The sequence below is a fragment of the Aulonocara sp. 'chitande type north' Nkhata Bay genome, linkage group LG12, assembly GCF_057382095.1.
Source record: "Aulonocara sp. 'chitande type north' Nkhata Bay isolate Kocher_YH1m ecotype deep benthic linkage group LG12, A_spYH_male_GT1.1, whole genome shotgun sequence".
Lineage (NCBI taxonomy): Eukaryota > Metazoa > Chordata > Actinopteri > Cichliformes > Cichlidae > Aulonocara > Aulonocara sp. 'chitande type north' Nkhata Bay.
Window position 1 is genome coordinate 28,062,503 of NC_141355.1, and position 21,644 is coordinate 28,084,146.

The 21,644-nt window shown below is 40.3% G+C and overlaps 1 protein-coding gene across 6 annotated transcripts in view; it reads right to left on the reverse strand.

Moving 5' to 3' along the window:
- Nucleotides 1–21,644, reverse strand: part of dmxl1 (Dmx like 1) — a 63,621-nt gene that overhangs the window by 5,295 nt on the left and 36,682 nt on the right. For 5 of the 6 annotated variants that reach the window (XM_086314803.1, XM_086314800.1, XM_086314799.1 and 2 more), the window contains exons 32-50: nt 20,446–20,637; nt 18,561–18,637; nt 15,073–15,194; nt 13,770–14,027; nt 13,221–13,426; nt 12,818–12,969; nt 12,527–12,612; nt 12,210–12,411; nt 10,984–11,101; nt 10,561–10,623; nt 6,840–6,926; nt 5,434–5,552; nt 4,898–5,045; nt 2,517–2,577; nt 1,954–2,081; nt 1,319–1,396; nt 1,084–1,175; nt 899–951; nt 213–430 (exon numbers count right to left, since the gene is read on the reverse strand). In XM_086314803.1, coding sequence (XP_086170929.1) covers nt 213–430; nt 899–951; nt 1,084–1,175; nt 1,319–1,396; nt 1,954–2,081; nt 2,517–2,577; nt 4,898–5,045; nt 5,434–5,552; nt 6,840–6,926; nt 10,561–10,623; nt 10,984–11,101; nt 12,210–12,411; nt 12,527–12,612; nt 12,818–12,969; nt 13,221–13,426; nt 13,770–14,027; nt 15,073–15,194; nt 18,561–18,637; nt 20,446–20,637 — 2,460 coding nt within the window. The remainder of the gene's footprint in view (nt 1–212; nt 431–898; nt 952–1,083; nt 1,176–1,318; nt 1,397–1,953; nt 2,082–2,516; nt 2,578–4,897; nt 5,046–5,433; nt 5,553–6,839; nt 6,927–10,560; nt 10,624–10,983; nt 11,102–12,209; nt 12,412–12,526; nt 12,613–12,817; nt 12,970–13,220; nt 13,427–13,769; nt 14,028–15,072; nt 15,195–18,560; nt 18,638–20,445; nt 20,638–21,644) is intronic. The other variant, XM_086314804.1, reaches the window with a different exon arrangement.

Sequence of the window (21,644 nt, forward strand, 5' to 3'; positions counted from 1 at the left end):
TCTCTTCATATAGATTTTTAGGATCACTGTACCCAGCGAAGCTCATGTAAAACTAAAGACCTTCGAGAAGAAACTCGAAGAGCATTTATATCACAGCAAACTGTCTGCTTCCCACTTGCAAACAAATTAACAAGTGCTGTACACCTGAAAAAAAAATGCCACTCAGAAACATTTTATCACACATCAAATGTCAAAAAGACTAGTTGACAAACCTTAATGTTGCCCTCAGCTGATCCACTGATAAAGCAATCCTCAGTTGGATCGACGGCTAGTGCTTTGACCGGCGAGTCATGGGCCTGGAAGCTCTGCCGCTGGTGCTTGTGGGAAAGCTCCAGCACGCTGATCCAGCCCTTCCTCCCGCCTGTGATAAGCAGCTGCTGCCTGGGGGCCATGGAGAGCACGGTGGCACCGGACTCGTGGCAGATGAAAGCTAAGGACAGAGAGAGGTAGACAGAAGAGAAAAATGTCAATCATAGTTCTTAAATGTTTTTCGCCATTTGATTTAATTTGTTTTCAAACTTTCTTTCCAACACCAAAAGGTATTTATTACAGAACAGCGGCTCTGAATGTGGGGACACTGGCAATCTCCAGGAATCTGTGAACCATAACCAAGGAGCCTGCAAGGCATCCTCCATTAATTTAATATCTTGTCCTTTTCCCTGCTGTCATAGGGGGAGAAAACTGAATAGTCCACCAGTCCATCACAGGGCTAACACAGAGACGCAATCACTCATGCTCACATTCACAAGTACTGCCAATTTAGAAAGACCAATTAGTCTTATATGCATGTCTTTGGACTGTTGGAGAAAGCTGGAGTAGCTGGAGAAAATCCATTGAAGCATGTGATTAACCATGCCAAAGACACTACTAAATAGGCTAATTAGGTGCAGTATCTTACCTTGCACAAGGCTGTTAGCAGGAGTCACTAGTGTGTCCCACAGACACACATTCCTGTAGAGTCAAAAGTAACCAAATTACAGTATTTTCTAACATTTTCATTACAGAACATATCATTAGGCACAGCAGATTCAGTGTTTAATGAGAGGTGGCATAGGATTAAATTGACTGGAAAGTCTGTGGGACCTGTTGTCTGTTGAAAGACCCGCAGTGGCGATGAGGGAGGAAGAGCCCACAAAGAGAAAGTCATTAGCTGTCTTGTTGTGGCACTGCAGAGTCTGGTAGCGGGAAACAGAGAAGTGACAGTGACGTTAATTATAAAGCAGGACAAGAATAAACAAAAAGGAGTGTGACAGAAAAACAGGAGGACACTCGAGGGATATAGAAGAAAAACCAGCTAAATGAGCTGCGAGCATCTCACCAGATATGGTTTCGGTGTAGTCCCGCTTGTGTTGGTCTGCCAGAGACTCAAGGCTCCATCAGCATCCACAATCCCAAACTACAGAAAACAAGCACAAAGCAGATATCACACTTTGCTGTAAATAGGATAGAATGATCCCTTATATTGCATTTGACATATATATTAAAAAATGTTTGTGCTCACTCCCTCACTGTGAATTTGTCCTCCAAAACATGTCAACAGCCTCATACGGCCAAGCACCACTTACATAACTAAAGTGCTTTCTATATCCTCTCATTCCTTTTTGCCCTCTTAAAGCATATTTTGCGCTCTGGGCTGCATCAAGCAGGTAAGAGAGCGCTGGCACGAGAGAGGCACCATCTGAGAAAATTATTAGCTTGAGGCGAGTGCCTCAGTTTAGAGTGTTTGAATCACTGAGCTGAAGAACAATGCGTGCTGAAGCCAACCTCCCCGCTGTGGTCCGTGCCTGAACGGCAGAGGAAGTGTGAAAACGTTTCCGAATGCGACAGGCTCACATCACTCTGCAGTCATGTTGCAAAGCTAAGAATAGCCTGACATCTGTATGGCGGTAGTCAGCAGGCCAATGTGTTCACTATCCTGGTACACAGAGCAGGAGGGGTGTGAGAGTTTGTAACCTTGTTTCCTTGATGGTTGAATCGTATCCTGGTGACTCTGGAGTTGCCTGGACTTCGGAAGCAGATGATCTGCTGGGAGTGACCCCATTCAAACATCCTCACGCTACCATCCTGAGCTCCTGTCAGGTCTGATGAACAGAAACAAAACCGCACGTGATAACAGCTCATCTTCCAATACATCCCAGTGACCATTCAGACCTCAACAGGAGGGTTTTGGCACTTCTTTGTTCCCAAATTCATCTACTACATAAGTGAAGACCAGGTTAAATTGATTGAAAGCCGTTTTCATCCCAGACAAACACTCCTCAGCTGCATCACCAGTCTGCAGTTTGACTGGAAAATACAAGTTTGCAGCAAAGTGAGCGCACTCAGCCTTTAGCAGCACTGGGACTAATGGAAAACAGCTCTGCCAGTTTACAAATATCAACATAAGAGAAACTTTTTTTTGTATGTAATCACCCCCTGAAGGCTGTTTTTCAACAGCAGATATATGATGTCCGAATACCACTTTTAATAGGCGAATAGTTTTCTAATCTACCGACAGACATCGGAGTTGTACTTACAGTACGGCAGTGTGGGATGGGAGGTCATTCTTCGCACATTGTTGATATTTCTCTTGATCAACTGGGAGAAGAAAAGTGAAGAGGAGGAGGAGGAGAAATTCAGTGAGAAAACAGAGCTTCATCATGGTAAAGAATAAATCTTTAAAACCAGGTGAAGTGCAGAGAGATGTAGTGAAACAGTGTTATGCTGTTTTAAAGCCCCTTTTACACAAAATACACGTTTCCTGACGGTGTCACATGACTTGAAGGAATGATTTTTAAATCCCTTCTCACATGGCTCCCTCACACGTGCTTCATTCAGAAATAACATGATGTAGATTCTGATGATTAACTTTAACGTGACCCCTTTAATCATGATCATCAAAAGCAAGAAAGGTGCTTACTCCTGCTTCCAGTGAATCCACTGACAACCTATCATTTTCTCGTTAAAGTAAATTCTGTCTACGTTATAGTCCAAAAGGCAGACACTAAGTCTAACTTAATGTCTTCACATACTGTAGGTTAGACATTTTAATTGATATTCAATATTTTGTTCATGCAGCTGACGGATAAATTAAAAATATTGGCATCAAATACTGGAGGGTTGGCCAACTGCCATTAGCCAACCCTCAGCTTCCCAGTCAACACACCTATGGTATTATTTTGAAAATCCTACGTTACCTAGTTTTCAAATTACTACATTCACAAACTTAGGTGACCACATTGCCCGCACGCCCAGGGGGGTGAGGACAATAGCCCATCAGCCTGAGCGGAAAAAACTTTTGCCACTTTGCTTCCCTCCTGTTTGACGCTCTCTTTCAGGGGTAATTTATTTGTAACTCCATATTCGTTCTTGCACTCAGAAATAATCCAGTTTTTTTTAAAAAAGATAATAAAATAAAGGAGGATTTTGAGCTGTTTTATGGTGCATTCCATTTTTACTCCTCTCCCTTAAGACCACTGTTTCTTCTGATTGGCTGCCCCTCATAAACTTTAGCCATTTACATGCTCAGTTTTGGCTTGCAGAAACTGATGTTCATACAGTGAACCCATTATTTGAAACTTCTGGCATGTGTAATATGAGAGTTAATGAATAACTGTACACCAGGGCAGTGCCATATCTTACCATCCTCATCTGGTATATATTTTTACACAATTAAATATTCCCTAGCGTTCACACAGAGCTAATCACTTCTGTCTCTAAGAAAAAGTTGCCAGATCTGGTGCCCAAAACCACTGGGTGACATCACATTGACTACATCCTTCATTTAAGCAAAGACTGAGGACATAGTTCACATTAGTCAACAGAGACCATCCTAGTATTTACTGTATTTCATCATCTGATACCAAACTGATACAAGTATTAGAGTTCCCGTGTGTCAATTTATTAGCTAATAATAAACCCTGCTTTGAAATTAAAGAATAAATACAAGGCTGTTCTATTATAATGATAGGAGGAAAAACCTACTGAGCCTCAGTATATCAGAGTGAAAATATGCAACATGACTGTTGGCTGAGAGAGGCTGAAATTAATGGCAATGTATTTTCTATCGAGGATTCCATTTATCATTCATCTCAAAATATACTCCACTCTGACACTGAACAAACTGACTGGTTGGTAAAATACTTACGATGCAAAGTGGCTCTTACTGTCCAGTCTGCATATCAGGAGCAATAAGTTAACTAGCTGAAATAACAAACATGAGTCGCATCTACTTGACTCAATGACACCACAAGAACCAAATTATCTCCCTCCTGCTAAAGCAAACCTTCTCCGCTCGGTAGAAATCAGCACAGTTTTCCACAAAAACAGCAGAAACGTTTGACTCATACATCTCAAAACACCATCTCAGTTCCTCAGTAAGCCAATGAGAGGAGCTAATGTTAGCAGCCGCAACGCTTTTGGCAAAACAGACAGAGACAAAAATGAATTATTTATTTAAGCTATGCTTTGAGGATTTTTGCTTTGAGTACAAAAAGTGCAGACAACATCAATTAATTACACAAAAGCAGCAGGGAGTATTATAAACCCATTATCACTGCGTAGTGAATGAAAGCTCATGGAGCCAAACTGTGAAAAACTGTGCTTGATATTACATCTGATCGTTTCCAAACATCAAGACAACAGAAATCTGCTAAAATCTATTTGTTTAGATAATCCGGTGAACATTCAGCCAACTTTAATTTCACAACTGTTTTATCAGGTTTTGGTGAAATGCAAATGTTAAAAGTAACACTTTTAAAACACTAGCACATTTTTGAAATCGGCCCAATATTATACAACAAAAGTCACAATTATGTTATTTATATGTAAACACAAAACAAACAAAAGAACCCAACAAAAATACAGCACTCCTTGTGATTTGGCCGTTTTATTGTATAAATCCAGGTTGGGAGCTTACCACGGCGGCACCTCTGCCCGTCTGCATGCCTCCTAGCCACGGTACGTTGATAGGAGTGCCAGGGTTACTGTGGGTGTATGGCGTGGTGCCGTGGAGGGCGGCAAAATCATCGCGTGTATGGACCACCAGGAAGTCGTCACCACCCACACTTAGAGGAAAAAAAAGAAAGAAGAAGAAGTGATGTATATGATGAGACGAGGTGCCTGGCTGGTTCAAACCAGTCATAAAGAGCCATCATTAGCTAACAATGAGTCCTGCAACAGCTGGACTGATATGCACAGAGGTTTCAACAACAAACCTGCAAAGTACCTTAACGCCTAATGTGATTTGTGAGCTAATATTTAGAATTCTGTATATAAAAACAGATGCTCTCTGTGCTATACAGAGAGAGGCAGTGCAGATGCATGTACACAATCTAAAGTGTCTTTATCCAACGTTTACATTTTGCTCTTTTGGCACGAGGTTGAACAGTTGATGGCACTCTGGATGAACTCATGGCTGTTTGTATATATGTATAAAGCAGACTGCTGTCTTACCCTTTGGCTTCAGCCTCGTCATCATCGATCCATGTCAAGATCTGAGTAGCCAAGATGGATGACACATCCAACTCCTGAATGTCATGTGTGGAGGCCATGACTAAACAGTTACGATTGGCCTGGGAGAAACACAGAGAGAGAAGTGAGCGCAGAGAGGATTGGGGTATGGGAAATATGAGTCCCAATGTAAATAAAATTGGATTGGATGCATGTGCCAAATCTGAAATGTAGAGATTCACCAACACTAAAACCACCCTTCTCCATTTTTGCTTTTTAGAAGAAGCCAGTACTAATACAGCACTCTGGATAAACACACAGCTCAGACTAACGTAGACTAATGTGAACAGAGATGAATATTGAGAAGAATTCACTAACACCAGGTCCGAACCATTGAACAAAATGAACAAAAACACAGAAGATAAAAAGGCTTGCACAATCAGCCCTGAGAGCGCGAACACGTCAGTCTGATTTAGTTTGCACCGACGAATGCAACTCATGTGCCACACATCTATTTGCAACTGGGGAATCGACTCAAATAGTTGCCATCTTTTTATAATAGTACAGAAAAACAAGGTATCCATCGCATGTAAACAAAGCATCCGATATGGATGTGAAAATGTGAAAAGAGTAAATCGTGCTTTGAAATAAGCAAGTCCTGTAAGAATTACATATAATCATGCATTATTTATCAAAGGGAATAGGGAAGAGCTCCCCCGCCCCATATTCACAATACATATTCCTTAATTTGGTAAGTGGTACTTTTGTTTTACCACACAAGATCGATCTGTCACTATGCACAATTGGGGTAAAGCTACTTGTTTGATTTTTTTTGCCTCTTGAGAAATGCGACACTGACATATTTATTGCCTATTAGTCCAATCCTCCTATTAGTCTCCTTCTTTGGTCTGCACAAACTACTGTTAGAAGTATCTGCATCTTCTGCGAGTTCTTCCTCGTAACCGACAACAATGTTTGACCCCCTGCACACATGAAAATATTGATTAGAGAAACAAATATTCTTAAGGAAGATTTCTGGAGGCGAGATTCTTATCCTGGGGGTGTATATCACATTAAATGTCTAACTCCCACAAAAGGTTACCTCACACTTAACAAGCTGAATAAACTTAACAGTTTATTTAAGGTGTTAACTTTGTTTGTATTACAGTTTTCCAATAGATAAAAGTATGATTCCAATACTTTTGCACTGAGGAAACTTTGTGTTTATTTAGTTATCCTTCCAAACACTCTCTTAAAGAGAGAGATTACTAAATCAATTTAATGGCAATTTTCTTATATTAAATGTTTAATTAAATTGACCAATACAGGCTGCATGCTTGAGTAATGCATTCTTTTATTCTCATAGTACTTCGTATTGTTCGATGACATCTGTGTCAGCAAATTGTTACCTTGTTGATGGCAAAGGCTGTGATGATGTCAGATTCCTTGTGGATGATGCGTGCTTTTCCTCCAGGGCTGCCCTGATCTGACTCAGTCTGCAGACAGCAGAAAATACACACGGATTCAATCATTACAACTGAAACATTTCCCGCAGACAAATATCCACCATAATTTCAGTTTCCTTTCATGCTACAGGACCAATGACCCGACAAGAGAAGGGTTGACAAGTGAACTATCAAATTATTTGCTGTAGATGATGCTCATAAATCTAGGTAAGCGTACTCACAGTTTTCTCTGCTATGCAATTTGTGTATTTTATGTTTATGTATTCGTTTGTCTTGCCCTTAGGGTTAGGAAAGGCCATGTTCAGTGCATCAGGCCACACTGTTAAATACAGCAGCCAGCATAACTGGGCTACTGTCATTAGACAGCATGAGAACAAAAACCCTTCAGCAATAAGCACAAGTACACACTGTACCACTGTGGTCCTGTGGGATATTGTACAGAGATGTTACACTTTGATGCCAAAGCCAAGCATCCTCTAAGCATGAGATTGAATTAACGTCTTCACCGCATTTGTTCGAGAGGAAAAGACCATGTCATTTTCTGTCGGATGGAATAAAATATAACTTGACTTGCAGAAATCTAAATATGGTGGTTTGCCATTTTTGCCGAGCACATAATCCCTGTAGGATGCAGATTCACTGCGACAGTGTTGGGCCCATTAATCAGAAGCTATTCAGCTTCATAGTTTGTCCTCAGAGAGACTGGGTTAATTAACACTGAGCCAAATGGAGTAGCTATAATATGGGAGCTTGCATGGTGAGAGCAAGAAGATTAGAAAACCTCTATGAAGCATCAGTTTACAGTGCAATTTAAAATTGATGGTTCACATTCACATGAATATTTAGACAGCTAAATGCAAGATTAATATCTCACTCTTGACAAGAGCATTCAGGGTACATGGCACTAAAAATACATGTACTGTAATTTGGTCCTGATCACAGTTTTAGCATTTAAGATAATGCGTGACAGGTTCAAGACGTAAAATGTGCACATCCGCATTAAACAGTATGGTCTCGTTTCATATGGTATTTACATTTCATACAGTCACATGTATAATGGCTCAGCCACACTAGAGTAAAAGTAGGACAGCTACCTCCCTGCGACTAGAAACCATTAAATGTTTTTGCTGTTGGTAAATGAATGCAACAGATGCCACAGGTTCAGTGTATAACCCCCGAACACTGAGCAAAAATTTTGATTGTACAGATTACATCCAAACAACTGCAGTCCAACCTGGATCGGATGCAAATAACTGGCATTTAACTTCTAAATGCAGACACATTGTAGTCAATCAGACTCAGTTGAGCACAACTTGTTTATGACGCCTTTTTGACTCTCAACTTCTACTCTACTGGTTGTACTTTGGTTATACTATGAAAAGCACAGCTTGTAAGTACACTCAACAAAAATATAAACGCAACACCTTTGTTACTGCTCCCATTCCCCATGGGATGGACGTAGAGACCTAAAATTCATTCCAGATACACAATATAACCATCCCTCCCAAACAGTGGTCACAAATCAGTCCAAATGTGTGGTAGTGGGCACATCTGCTATATTGAGATAATCCATCCCACCTCACAGGTGTGCCACATCAGGATGCTGATCTGACATCATGAGTAGTGCACAGGTGTACCTCAGACTGCCCACAACAAAAGGCCACCCTGGAATGTGCAGTTTTGTCTCACAGCAAAATGCCACAGATGCCACAAGCAATGAGGGAGCGTGCAATTGGCATGCTGACAGCAGGAATGTCAACCAGATCTGTCGCCCGTGCATTGAATGTTCATTTCTCAACCATAAGCCGTCTCCACAGGCGTTTCAGAGAATATGGCAGCACATCCAACCGGCCTCACAACCGCAGACCTCGTGTAACCACACCAGCCCAGGACCTCCACATCCAGCAGGTTCACCTCCAAGATCGTCTGAGACCAGCCACCCAGACAGCTGCTGGAACAATTGGTTTGCACAACCAAACAATTTCTGCACAAACTGTCAGAAACCGTCTCAGGGACGCTCAACTGCATGCCCGTCGTCCTCATCGGGGTCTTGACCTGACTCCAGCTCGTCGCCGTAACAGACTTGTGTGGGCAAATGCTCACATTCGATGGCGTCTGGCACGTTGGAGAGGTGTGCGCTTCACGGATGAATCATGGTTCACATTGTTCAGGGCAGATGGCAGCTGAGAATGTCCCAGTTCTTGCATGGCCAGCATACTCACCGGACATGTCACCCATTGAGCATGTTCGGGATGTGCTTGACCGGCGTATACGACAGCGTGTACCAGTTCCCACGAATATCCAACAACCTTGCACAGCCATTGAAGTGGAGTGGACCAACATTCCACAGGCCACAATTGACAATCTGATAGACTCCATGCGACGATGTGTTGCACTGCATGAGGCAAATGGTGGTCACACCAGATACTGACCGGTTCTGGGTCCCCAGACCCCCAATAGCGCAAAAAACTGCACATTCCAGGGTGGCCTTTTGTTGTGGGCAGTCTGAGGTACACCTGTGCACTACTCATGATGTCAGATCAGCATCCTGATGTGGCACACCTGTGAGGTGGGATGGATTATCTCAATATAGCAGATGTGCCCACTACCACACATTTGGACTGATTTGTGACCACTGTTTGGGAGGGATGGTTATATTGTGTATCTGGAATGAATTTTAGGTCTCTACGTCCATCCCATGGGGAATGGGAGCAGTAACAAAGGTGTTGCGTTTATATTTTTGTTGAGTGTATTTGTAGAGAAGTTTCTGAATTTCAAATCTATGAGGTTTTGACTGAACTCTGAATGTAAGTACTTAATGTTTAATGTCAATTTCTTTGTAGATAACAAAATTTGCAAGTGACATCAAGAGACTTGTGATCTTTACCTATTTATTCCAACTGCTGTATTATCACAAACTCAGAGCAAACTGACACCGATTTCAAAAGCAATGAGACTGCAAGTTCTCTGCACCCGATCGCCAACAACCGTTTTTCCTTAGTGTGACTGAAGCATAAAGAGGGGTCTTGTCAACTCAGACATACTACTTTGTTATGCACGTCTGAATAAACATGCTACAAGAAAAACAAAAAGGCAAGGTACTGCAGGCTTCAAAGCTTTACGTTTGCAGTTGTGTCATAGGGACAATATGTAAAACTCATATTTAAGTCCCTTATAAACTATAAAACTCTGTGACCAATTAAACAGCCTTGAAGCAACAGTGATTTTCACTTATTTATAAAAATTAAAAAAAATTAAAAAATTAAAAACAAACAAACAAAAAACCCAACCTAAAAACAAAACAAAAAAAGAGCAAATAAATGTGGGAGGATTTTTTTGAAGCCGACTTGTCAAACTTGTAAAAAATGTACACAACATCTGACATGAATGTTACATTTCTTGCAAGCATGCTATACCTGCAAGGCATTTGATCACCCGCAGTCTTTCAGTATCCATCACTGTCGACGTATGTACCAATCTTAGGCATCAAGAACTACATTTAAGCTTTTGCTGAATGTAGTTCTTGATGCACATTCAGCAAAAAAAAATCAAAAGCTTCAGTTTTTGATTTTTCAGTTGGTTAAATATTGCAACAGATACTGAGGTTTGTTTAGCAACCCATCCCACTGCAACATCATGAGCAAAAATTCATCAGAAACAGTACCTGATTGTTTCCTGTCTCGTCCATCCCTGAACATTTCATATTGTCAGTCTGGTCCTCAACCGACTTTAATGACAGGGGAAGCAGCACAGGGTGGACACACAGACACACACACACAAGTGCAACCACCACCAGTGGCAAGCCATGCAAACACATACAGAGACTCAATTATTGTGCTGTTAATCAAAAAAGGTGGAATTATTTGAATGAAAATAATGCAACTGGAGGCAGTAATAAGAAAAAAAAAAGAGGCTGGCATGCAAAACAAAAACAGTATAACAAGGATGTAAAAGCAATAATAATGCAGTTTAGCTTGGGAATGATGCATTTTGTTATCATATCAAAATAGTTAATGTGTTATTCAGTGACTATGATTAAAATGTGCCAGCAACGCAATCATGAAGCAGGGGGATATGATGTAAATACCTGATGTGTGCCCGGTTTCTTGGTGAAGATATTTCTGATAAAGGTCTCCTGCACTTCTTCCTGCTTCACCAAAAAGTGCCATAAACGTTTGACTGGCAGCGCCGAGTGGTGGCTGGACCTGAAAGGAACATCGTCAACAGTAATGTGCATTTAACATCACAAATCACGAATGATGTTGTTCAAAGAACAGTAAATCCATGGACTATGTTACTGTGGTATCCAACGGGGTCAGTCTGCACATGGATAAAATGGTGGTCTAAAAAAGTGAGAAAAACTGATTTTTTGAATTTACTGAATATTTTTCTATTTACTCCACAATTTATTAAAGATAAGAGATATTTGAGTTAGTAAAATCCCAATTTTTGTGATTTTACTATCTTACAGTAGCCAGTTAAACAGGAAAAAAGTAAATAACAGACAGTAATTAATATGTCTTTATCCTTCTGTCTGTCTGCTGTTCTGAAGCAGATGTTAGCAAAACTGTTGCAGCTGGATGTCCACTAAGTGGCAGGGAGGATGACTTGGATCCATTAATTATCCACATTTATTTATTTATGGATTATTAGGTTAGCCGTTTCCTTTCTTTTGTTTTACTTTCACTTTTAAATATTATTAATAATACCTTTAATACAAATTTTCATTTAGCATTTTCCCCAAGCCAAATTAACCGATGTATTTCTTTATTTTCTCCATCAGTATGCAAATTGTGTAAGTCATGAGTCCACTAAGAACTCTGCAAATGAATTTATTAGAACTGCCAATCGGAATTTTCTCCACTCATGTGGACGCTGTTAAAGACAGTGTTTTAATTAGCAGTATACATCAGCAGTACACAGAGGTGTACTTGCTGTTCATTGTGAGTCATAGCCTGAATTTGAATGTAAACAATGCAGAGACAGTTGGGCACTTTCCTCTTAAGCTGCATGCACAAGCAGGGAATATTGTTTTTTGTTTTTTTTTGCTGATGTGTTTACTTTGCTGTAGATGAAAACTTTACCCCAGGCCACAAACTGAATCACTGCCACCTCACTTACATGCCAAAATAAATAACAAATATATGAAGAAGTACTGACATAAACAGGTTTGTGGAAATAAACATGGGGAAAATGCAAAGCATTGACTGAGGACCTCTGTGGATACACAAGAGAAAAAAAATGAATAAATAAACAAACCACAAGACAAAAAAAGTAAAAAAAAAAAAAAAAAAAAAAAATCTGATTCAATACCTGAAAGGGGTATTTGATGCTTCAAATAGGGTTTTGTGCCTGAGGAGGGCGGGGCCAGGTGTGGCAATTTCATCATGGAGGTGGGTGGAGATATACTTGGAAGGGGGGCCCCCGAAGATCTCCAGCCTTTTCTGCAGCACCTGCTCCCACCGCTGCAGCGTCTTCAGCACAGCATGACACAAAGGAGAGGCCACAGGCAGGTCTGTGGTTAAAAAGAAGACAATAAGACTAGCTGAGACAAGCAGTAAGAAATAGGACAGTGCTTCTTTACATCCTGGATGTACATCCGAGGGGCTGGCGTATATTTTAGTGTTTACCTAACAAATCATATCCTGCCGTAAGGTAGAAAGACTTGAGATTGGCCAACACCAGCTGAACCATGGCCAGCCGCATCAAACACCAACTTAAAAGGAGAAGAAACCAGTTTAGAACCGAAATAGAGTCTTTAAAAAATTACATTTAGGTTTATTCAGATAGAGTGGAGAAAAATTTAGAGGCAGCACAAATAAATAAAAGACAAGCAGCTGTAAAGAGCTTCAGGTTAAATCTTGGCAGCTCAAAAATGAGTCACTGACTGGAGAAATATGCACTCAGTGCTGTGCCAATACCTGTACGAATTGTGGTTTGAATGCTCCCTTTGCGGTGAGTTGGGATCAAACACATCATCATATTCATCGTCGTCGTCGTCGTCTTCATCTTCGCTTCCCTGGCTCGCCTCGGAGTCATAATCAACTCTGTTTTCTGACGGTGGTAGTGAAGGCTTGAATGCAAGAAAACAGAAGACAGACAAACAAAATTGTTTAGATCAACAACAAAACCGTATAAGGAAAGAAGAGACAACTTACAAAATTAAATGTATTATAGAAGATGTTAAATTGAAGTTATATTAAAAAGTCATTCTATCATTATACAGGCTGAAGATGCAACAAAATCCCAACAGAAATGAGAGCAGATATGCAGGCTTATGTTTTAAAACTACTTCTTAACCACTGTTACTAATATTTGGATTACCTTTGCGATGAAGTAATCCCAAATGCTGAGCTCTGGAGGGACGAACTGTTCTTTAAAGATAGAGGGAGCTTCCTGTTCCACAACAGGGACATGGTGCTTTGGACTCAATGGTCCCTCCCTCTCTATCCCAGACTCTTCCTTGGATCCGCTACGTGATGAGAGAAGCCTGAATCGTTTGGACTTCCTGTCTGTGCCACTTGGTGAGGCTGGAGTGTTGAGAGAAAGTTAAGAGTGTGTTAAATCGCCCTTTCAAGCTGCCATTAAAATGCTTCTGATTGTGCCTTTTGCTCATTAAAAAAAATAAAAAAATAATAATAAATAAATAAAGCGCCTAGATTTTTTCCAAATATTTACAGTAACTTTATATCAGGTCTACCAAGCAGTAGCAAGCACTAAGGCAAACCCACACCCACACAAATAAGTTGGTGGATATCACTACGCTAACAGTCCAATTAATTTAACAGGAGTAAAGTGGTTTATAGTTACAAGGTCACCTTCAGAAGAACACACCAGTGTCACAAAGGAAACTACATCCTCCAAATGAATCACCTGGTGGGGGCGTCCTTGTTGGACTGCTGAGTTTTTCGATGACAGGGATTCGAGCGCCTCCTCCAAACACTGTCACCCAAAGCTTGCTGTTGAGTGGGTGTGCCATGATGCGAAACAGCTCGTTGCAGGAGTGAGTGGTCATGCCGTGAACAAACAGACTGAGGAAGACAGCAGTCAGGATCTCACACAGCAGCACAGCTAAGCCTGGCTGGCTTTCCTCACCTGCTGAGCTCAACAGACGAATCAGAGAGGCGATACCTGGTGAGAGGAACGAGTAAAGGACAGCGGGGGGGAAAAAAAAAAGAGAAAAAAGAAAAAAAGATATTTAGACAGCAGAATCTGAATATAGACTAAAAAACTACATTTGCTAATTGCTGAGTAAAACATTGAGCCCCACAGACAGCATTCTTTTTTGTATTTTAAGAAACATTTCATGGAAAATAGAAGTATACTAAAAAGTAAGTAATACATTTAAAGTTTTAAATGAGTCTGGTGACATCGTATACAGTACATGGACAAATGTATTAGGCCACACCTCTTAATCTTTGTCTTTAGTTTTTAGTCTCACTGGGACAGGTGTAATAAATCAAGCACCTAGCCATGCATTTGTTAAAAAAAAAAAAAAGAAGGAAAGAAAAGGAAAAAGGGTCTTTCGAAAGAACTCAGGGAATTTGAGTGTGGTACTGTAACAGGATGCCACTGTTTCAACAAGTCCATGAAATTTCTTGCCGTCCTAAATATTTCACAATCAACAGAAAGTTGTCTGACTGCAAAGTGGAAGCGTTTAGGAACCACAGCAACTCTGCCAGTGCAGACCATGTAAAGCTACAGAGCGAGGCTGCTGAGTGCTGAGGTGTATTATGTGTGAAAGCTGCCAACGCTCTGCTGGTTCCAAATCTCCTCCTCCATTAACATCAGAACAAAAACTGGGAGCTTAAAAGCAGTTTCATTATCGAAATTAATTAATTAATTAATTAAAAAAATCTCAGTCTTTCCTCATTTAAAAGCAAATTAATGCAGGAAAGTACTTGAAAATCTAATCAGATCAACTAATCTGTACTTTATACCTGTGGCGAAGGTAGCTAAAGTGAATTATTCAGACAAAAGCATTAAAACATAACCATGTGTGTAACATATGACATGTTGGTGGGACGCAGAAATAAAACAGCATACCGATAACAAGATTTATTGCAGCGTGTCACAAACAGGAAGGGTGAGCTGGTAAAGACTTGTTTACTGTTCTTGTTTACTGAAAACAACTAAAATATGCTTCGGTGTGAAAAGTTTGTTTTGATTGATTTACCTGGCCACTGTGCAGGAGAAGTGTTGGGCTGAACAGACTCATCCATGCTTATAGTTTTGAGAGGCTGCTTCTGAGACAGCAAAACACTCTGGTACACAGTCCCAGTGAAATGGTTCACGTGGCTGTGGGAGAAACAGAAACAAGAAATCGACCCCGCAAAGTATGAGGTTGCGAAGCCAAACATTTATATTAAACATGAAAAGCTGTACAGAAAAGTGAGGAAAGGAAGGGGTAGGTGGTGTAAATATATAATGCTAAAATGTTTTACTCTGTTCCCAATTCTAGGATGTTGTTTCTAAGAGACACCACTTTTGAGCTCTGTTCTGTCAGGACATGAAATACTAATGGGCTGCATCTCAGGTTAGCTGCCTATATATGCTGTTTGGTGATAGAGAAGAAACGCTATGTAATAAAGAAAACATCAGTGCCCGAGTTCTCACATCAAGTGGCTTTCGAACATACAAAAATCCTTGGACGGTTAGAGAGGAAATCTTTATAGAGAATATGGAATGCTCAAGTCACCAGGGAGTCTATTAAGTTTCTAACATCCAATAAGTCCCCCTTTAAGCTCCTACAAAAAAAACCCAATTGCCTCCACTTCAAACAGAATTCAAAAGTCAAAGGGAACGTCATTCAGAAGGAGCGGCAAGTCACAACTCTGAAGACATCTTTTCACAACAAACTTTATTCATAAAGCCACACATGCTGCAACTGTGCAGGTATTGTAACCTCACGTATGTTTAGGCTTCATTTTGATACACCTCTTGGCTGATTTCCTAACCAAATTAGACTGAAGATAACAAAATCACTGGTAGGAAGGAAAAGAATTAAAACCCTGTCAACCTTGCAACACTCAACCCCCGCAACCTACATCCTCAAAATACCTTTTGAAAAATTCACACACTTGCTCAGATGCTCAAAAGGAAAAAGCGCTTCATCAAACCTCTGCAGCGGCACAACGGGAGATTTTTTATATTATAATTACCATAACAAAGATAGTGTTACAGTTTTTCTCAAATGCTAAAACACATGTCACAAACGTTACCACCAGGTCCCCCAATGTCCAAACACAACACCCTTCTCTAAAGCTACATAAACACAACCACACCTTCCCACTGCAAAACTCAAACTCCCACACCAAGAGAGCAGCTCGAAGCTGTCAAAACTGTAAACACTATACACAGCATTACACACTACAGCAAAACAATTGAAAACACAATGCTCAATTTGTGAGAAGGTTCTTTGTTTCATAACTGCCAATGCATATTTTAGAAGCTATACAGTAACGGATCGTCGTAGATCTCTGCAGAGGATTAGGCATTTAGATTTGTGAGTTTCATATGAGTAGTATAAATCTATAGAAAATCCTGCATGTACGTACACTACTGTAACACAACTCAATGCAAAAACAGAATCTATTGCACACAACAGTAATCTTGAAAACATGAACAGGGTGTGAAGTTTTTTTATTTACGTTATTCACACCACAATCACTGTGCGGCATTATGTCGCTGAGCTGTTGCTCGCATCTCGTCCGTAATGATGGTGCGAGGTTGTCTTGCTCTCCCTCCTGGACCTTCTCCTCTCCCATGTTGGCCTTCTCCTCTTCCTCGTTGGTCGCTCCTCTTCCTCCTCTCATTTGAACTCCTCTTCCTCATTGGCCTGCTCCTCTTCTTCCAGGGCCAGCTCTTCTCCCTCCTCTGCATCAAATTCCTCTTCCCCTGACTCTGCCTTCATCCATTGTGTTTGTTTGGAATCTTCAGCATACTGTGCACTCTGAACTTGCTTTTACATGTGGGTACAGCATTAGCAACAAGTGTCTTCAATTTTGAGTCATTGTGTGTAGTGAATGACGCCAGGTGTGTTCCCTGTGTTCAAAGATTGGTGACTGTGGCAAGCATTTTGCATCACATGGGCTTTCATTTGAGGATATGAGCAGAGTTGTTTTGCAACATGTGTTTTAGCAAGGAAAAATGTGTTTAGATTTATGAGTACAGAGGGTTGTGTTTTGTGAATTGTGTCTTCATGTGACATGTGTTTATGGTACTGGAATATGGTGGCTACATTTAGTAAATGTGTTTAGACTACTGGTCATTTGGGTTACAGGATTGGCTTTTGTGTTTTAACATTTGAGAAAAACTGTAAATTAGAAATTGCCTTGCAAATTTAGTTACACTATTTAACTCAGAACAGCATGGGATAGATGTGTGTGTGTGTGTGTGTATACACGTTTAAAGTATTTAGTGAGAAAGATGCCAAACCATGTGCTCATTTAATCACATCACTTAGAGTCGTGTTAACTTTGAAATAGTGAGGTCGGACAGCTTGCTCTGAAAGAATAATGAAAGTTTGCTCTCAGTTTAAAAATGAATCTTCATCTTTTCTGATACATGACACACGAGCAAGTCTCTCTGCAGTCACGGCACTGTGACTCAGGTCCCAGTCTGGTGAAGCACTAGTTAATAAAATTTGCTACATTATTTTAAAAAGAAAAAAAGAAAAAAAGGAACTCACATAGCAACAGGGCTATAAGCCAAATGGGTCATTAAAAAAAATGTTATAAATAAAAACACACTCATCCATTCTAAGCTTAAATCCTTCTGGGTTGTTGTCAGAGTGATTGGGAGTTGTGGTAGATAAGAGTCTTAAATAAACAATGTTCCTCCCATCTGTCAAAACCAAGAATCTAATTAAGTATTTACAATAAGAATGACAAACAGCAGCCCTGCAGCTTTTATAATTCATTCTCAACATGATCAAAACAGACAAGTAACTGTCATACTTCTGTGTGGCAAACGTCCAACACATCTTTATTTCACCCCTCCCAAAAAAAAAAGTGCAAATCTGAAACAAAGAATATGCTTAGATGATCTTGAACAGCAGTTTCTACATTGCTATTACATGTATAGTGTTTGGCTGTATGACTGCATTACGCTCCCATTATAAAGTATGCTTGGTTACCAGCAGTCAGGTCCTGTCCCCATTATTTCTTATTATTCTGCTCCAATAAGCCTAAAAACACTAACACATATACAGGGTGAACCAGAGGACACAAATGTGCATTATTATTGGCAGCATTTTGGCTTTAATTGAACCACCAGGGACATATAATAACAGTAGTTATGACAGATTAATAATTTGTCTTAATATTCAATGTGAATGTGATGGAAAATGAACAGAAATGTGTAATTAGCTTTGCTTGAATACATAAAGAATTCAAGACTTTTGCTCAGAGATGCAGCCCAGTGGATACCCACAATGAGCTCCAACCCTTTTGGGTCAGGTTATGTAAGAGTTTTTCCAAATTGCCCTGGTGGATTTCAGTTTAGTATAAAGCTACTCATGTACTCATGATACCTTGATGGATAGTATCTGTAACATGACAGGTTAGGGATTAAAAGTCTAAAAAGTATAGTAAAGTGGGTGTATTTAGCAAATGCTCAAGAGCAAATAAATATATGAGGAAATAAAGTTCTTGCAACACTTACCTGTATGTGTGTCCATCACACAAACACTGATATATACAGGCAGACAAGGAGGCTGCCAGTGTGTGCATCACATAGATCTGAAATAAGAAGCAATGAAAAAACAACAACAAAATAAAACATTAATTAGCATGAGAGTTCAATAATTAAGCTACACTTAAAGTTTGGTTTTCAATCAACGCATAGTTCCCAGAAATCTGATCAAGAGCAAATAACAGCTAAAAGACAAGTGACTGACACATTCATCTGTTGAATACAAAAACACATTCCTTTTCATTTCCCAAACACAAATGCTTCATGTGCAAACAGCCTCCTATATGCAGCATAGCAAATATATTCTGACTCAAAATATTGCAAAATGAACCAAAATCTCTCTAGAAACAAGTTTAATGATAAGGCAGCAATCAGCACTCATGGACACACACACACACACACACACACACACACACACACACACACACACACACACACACACACACACACACACACACACACACACACACACACACACACACACACACACACACACACACACACACCATCTATTAACATCAATTCTGATTAAAACTGCCTAACATTTGCCTTACTACCCCAGGTTATTCTTATGTTACGTATTGCAAAGTCTCCTGACATTTATAGGTTTATTTACAGCTCAGTCTCATATACTGTATATAAAAGATCAATATACAAGATTTCACAAGACTGCGGTTCTCTGAAAAACTATGTACATTTAGAGGAACTGAGAGGGCAAATAGCAGACAGGTGCAACACTTGATCATTAGCAAGTGTGAGCACCTCTATAAAAGCAGAAGTGTTTGCTGGTCTGGCGCATTCAGGTGTGTGTTAACACAATGCCACATTCTTCCCAGGAGAGGATGTACCAGCAAATTCACCCCAATATCAGACTGTGCAATGCTCAGAGAAATTGTAAAACAAAGAAATCCCAAGAGCTACACCTCAGACCCTACAGGCCTCAGTTAGCATGTTAAATGTTAAAGTTCATGTCAGTGCAATTAGAAAAGGACTGAACAACTATGGCTTGTTTAGAAGGGTTGCCAGCACAAAGCCTTTTCGCTCTAAAAAGAACATGGCAGCATGGCTCAGGTTTGCAAAATTACATCTAAACAAACCACAAGACTTCTGTAACAATGTCCATTAGACAGATGAGACCAAAAGTGGAGATGTCTAGCATAACGCATGGAAACCCCCCCCAAAAAAACAAACAAAAAGCAAGCACCTCATACCAGGTGATACGTATGACAGTGGATAGGAGGTGAGCTTAGCTTATTTTGCAGCTACAGGATCTCAGTCATTTAGTCTACCATGACCTCTTTTAAATACCATATTTTTCTAGAGTGCATCTGTCGGACAGCTTAAGCTTCAATCCATACTGGACCATGTCAGAACAGTGACCCCTAACACAGCAGAAAAAGAAAAGAATCAAGGTGTTGCTTTGGCCCAGTCTAGTCTAGACTGACCAGGCTGCCTGAAATGCTGTGGAGGGACCTTAAGAGAGCTATGTATCAACAAATGACCATAAACCCCAAAGAAACAGAAGCAATGTGAGCGAGAAGAGTGTCGTATAGAGGTTTTCACAGGATTCGGTGCAGCCCTACTAATAAACTTCATGGATGCCAAGAAAACTACACAGTTAAAACTGTTGCAAACCTCTACTGTGCACATATGTTGGTGCAAAAACACAAACTGCTCACTACAGTTTTTAATATTATTTGAATGCAACATCTCTCCATCTTTCAACGGTTTGGCACACACATAATCCAAATAAAAAGCATATGTCCACAACAGTATGCAGTATATAAACCTACAGACATAACACAACAAAATCAACTCTTAATTATCTGGATAAGGAGGAAATTAATTGTCTCACCTCGTTGGTAACAACATCTGGATGTGGAGGAGAATCGAGTGCACTGATGGTTTGCAGGATGTCGTGAGTCAGGTTGGTCAAATAGACAAGTGGATTGGCCACCACTGTCTTTACATTGGTTGTACAAGCCATCAAAAGAGGGATGGAGGTGGGCTGTGAAGTCACCGTCACCACAGATTGGATGAAGTCATCCTGGGTACAAATGTCATAGATGAGTGTCAAATCATTATGGTACATCTGTAGATGTCTATCATAGTAAATACAAACCCCCACACCTATACACAAGGACACAAACTAAGGTTACACAACAGTAAACTTAGCAAACTAAGAAAATGTAGATGGATTCTACTTTCTTATTTCTTTCTTTAGGATGAAGAAAGAAAGACACCTCACTAAAAGAACAAGGAACAGAGGGGAGCTGCTTTGAACCTTTGACAGCACAGCCTTTTCTGTAGCTATAATGACAAGATGAGCCAATTCGTGTAAATGTCATACATGATTTCTACATACATTTTGTGTGAATGACAGTTAATGAGCAAAAAAAGAAAGCTTTGGCACTGGAGGGATGTCTGGTTCTTTATGTATCTACCAAATTCCTGAATATGACTCTGTGTGTAAGAATACCACAGACTTATGTTCGTCACTCTTGATGAATCACATTCAGCTGTCACCATCTTAACAGAAGCTCTGCACCCTGACTGAAGTCAAGGCAAAAGCAAAAATGCAAAAATTTCCTTGACACCAAAGTTTAAATTTGACAACCATGGGAGCAGAGCTTGTACAAAATAATCCAATTTTATCTCAAATCATCACTTGTGCTAACATTTAATAGCACTGTTCCCATGTTGGCTCATTGAATTGTTTACCTCCTAAAATTTTACTCTCTAATCGCCAGCCTGAGGCACGACCCTCCCTTAGGAGCTCCAGGAATCAGTACAGCCTGTCGGCCTATTGCTGGCAGTGTGCAGACAGTTGCCTGGGCACAACAACGAGGTGTGTGCATGCGCGTGGTGGTGTGTGCTAACACAAGTTATTCAGATGGCTTCATGTTCCGTCTATCATGCGTACTCTTTGACTCATCTGCCCAGTATCATTCCCTTCAAAGAGAATATGCTTCAGTTAAATTAAGTGGAAACTCTGGGCGGATTATACTGCCCAGAATACTTCACTGTCTGTAGTGAAAAAGACCTGCTTTAAAT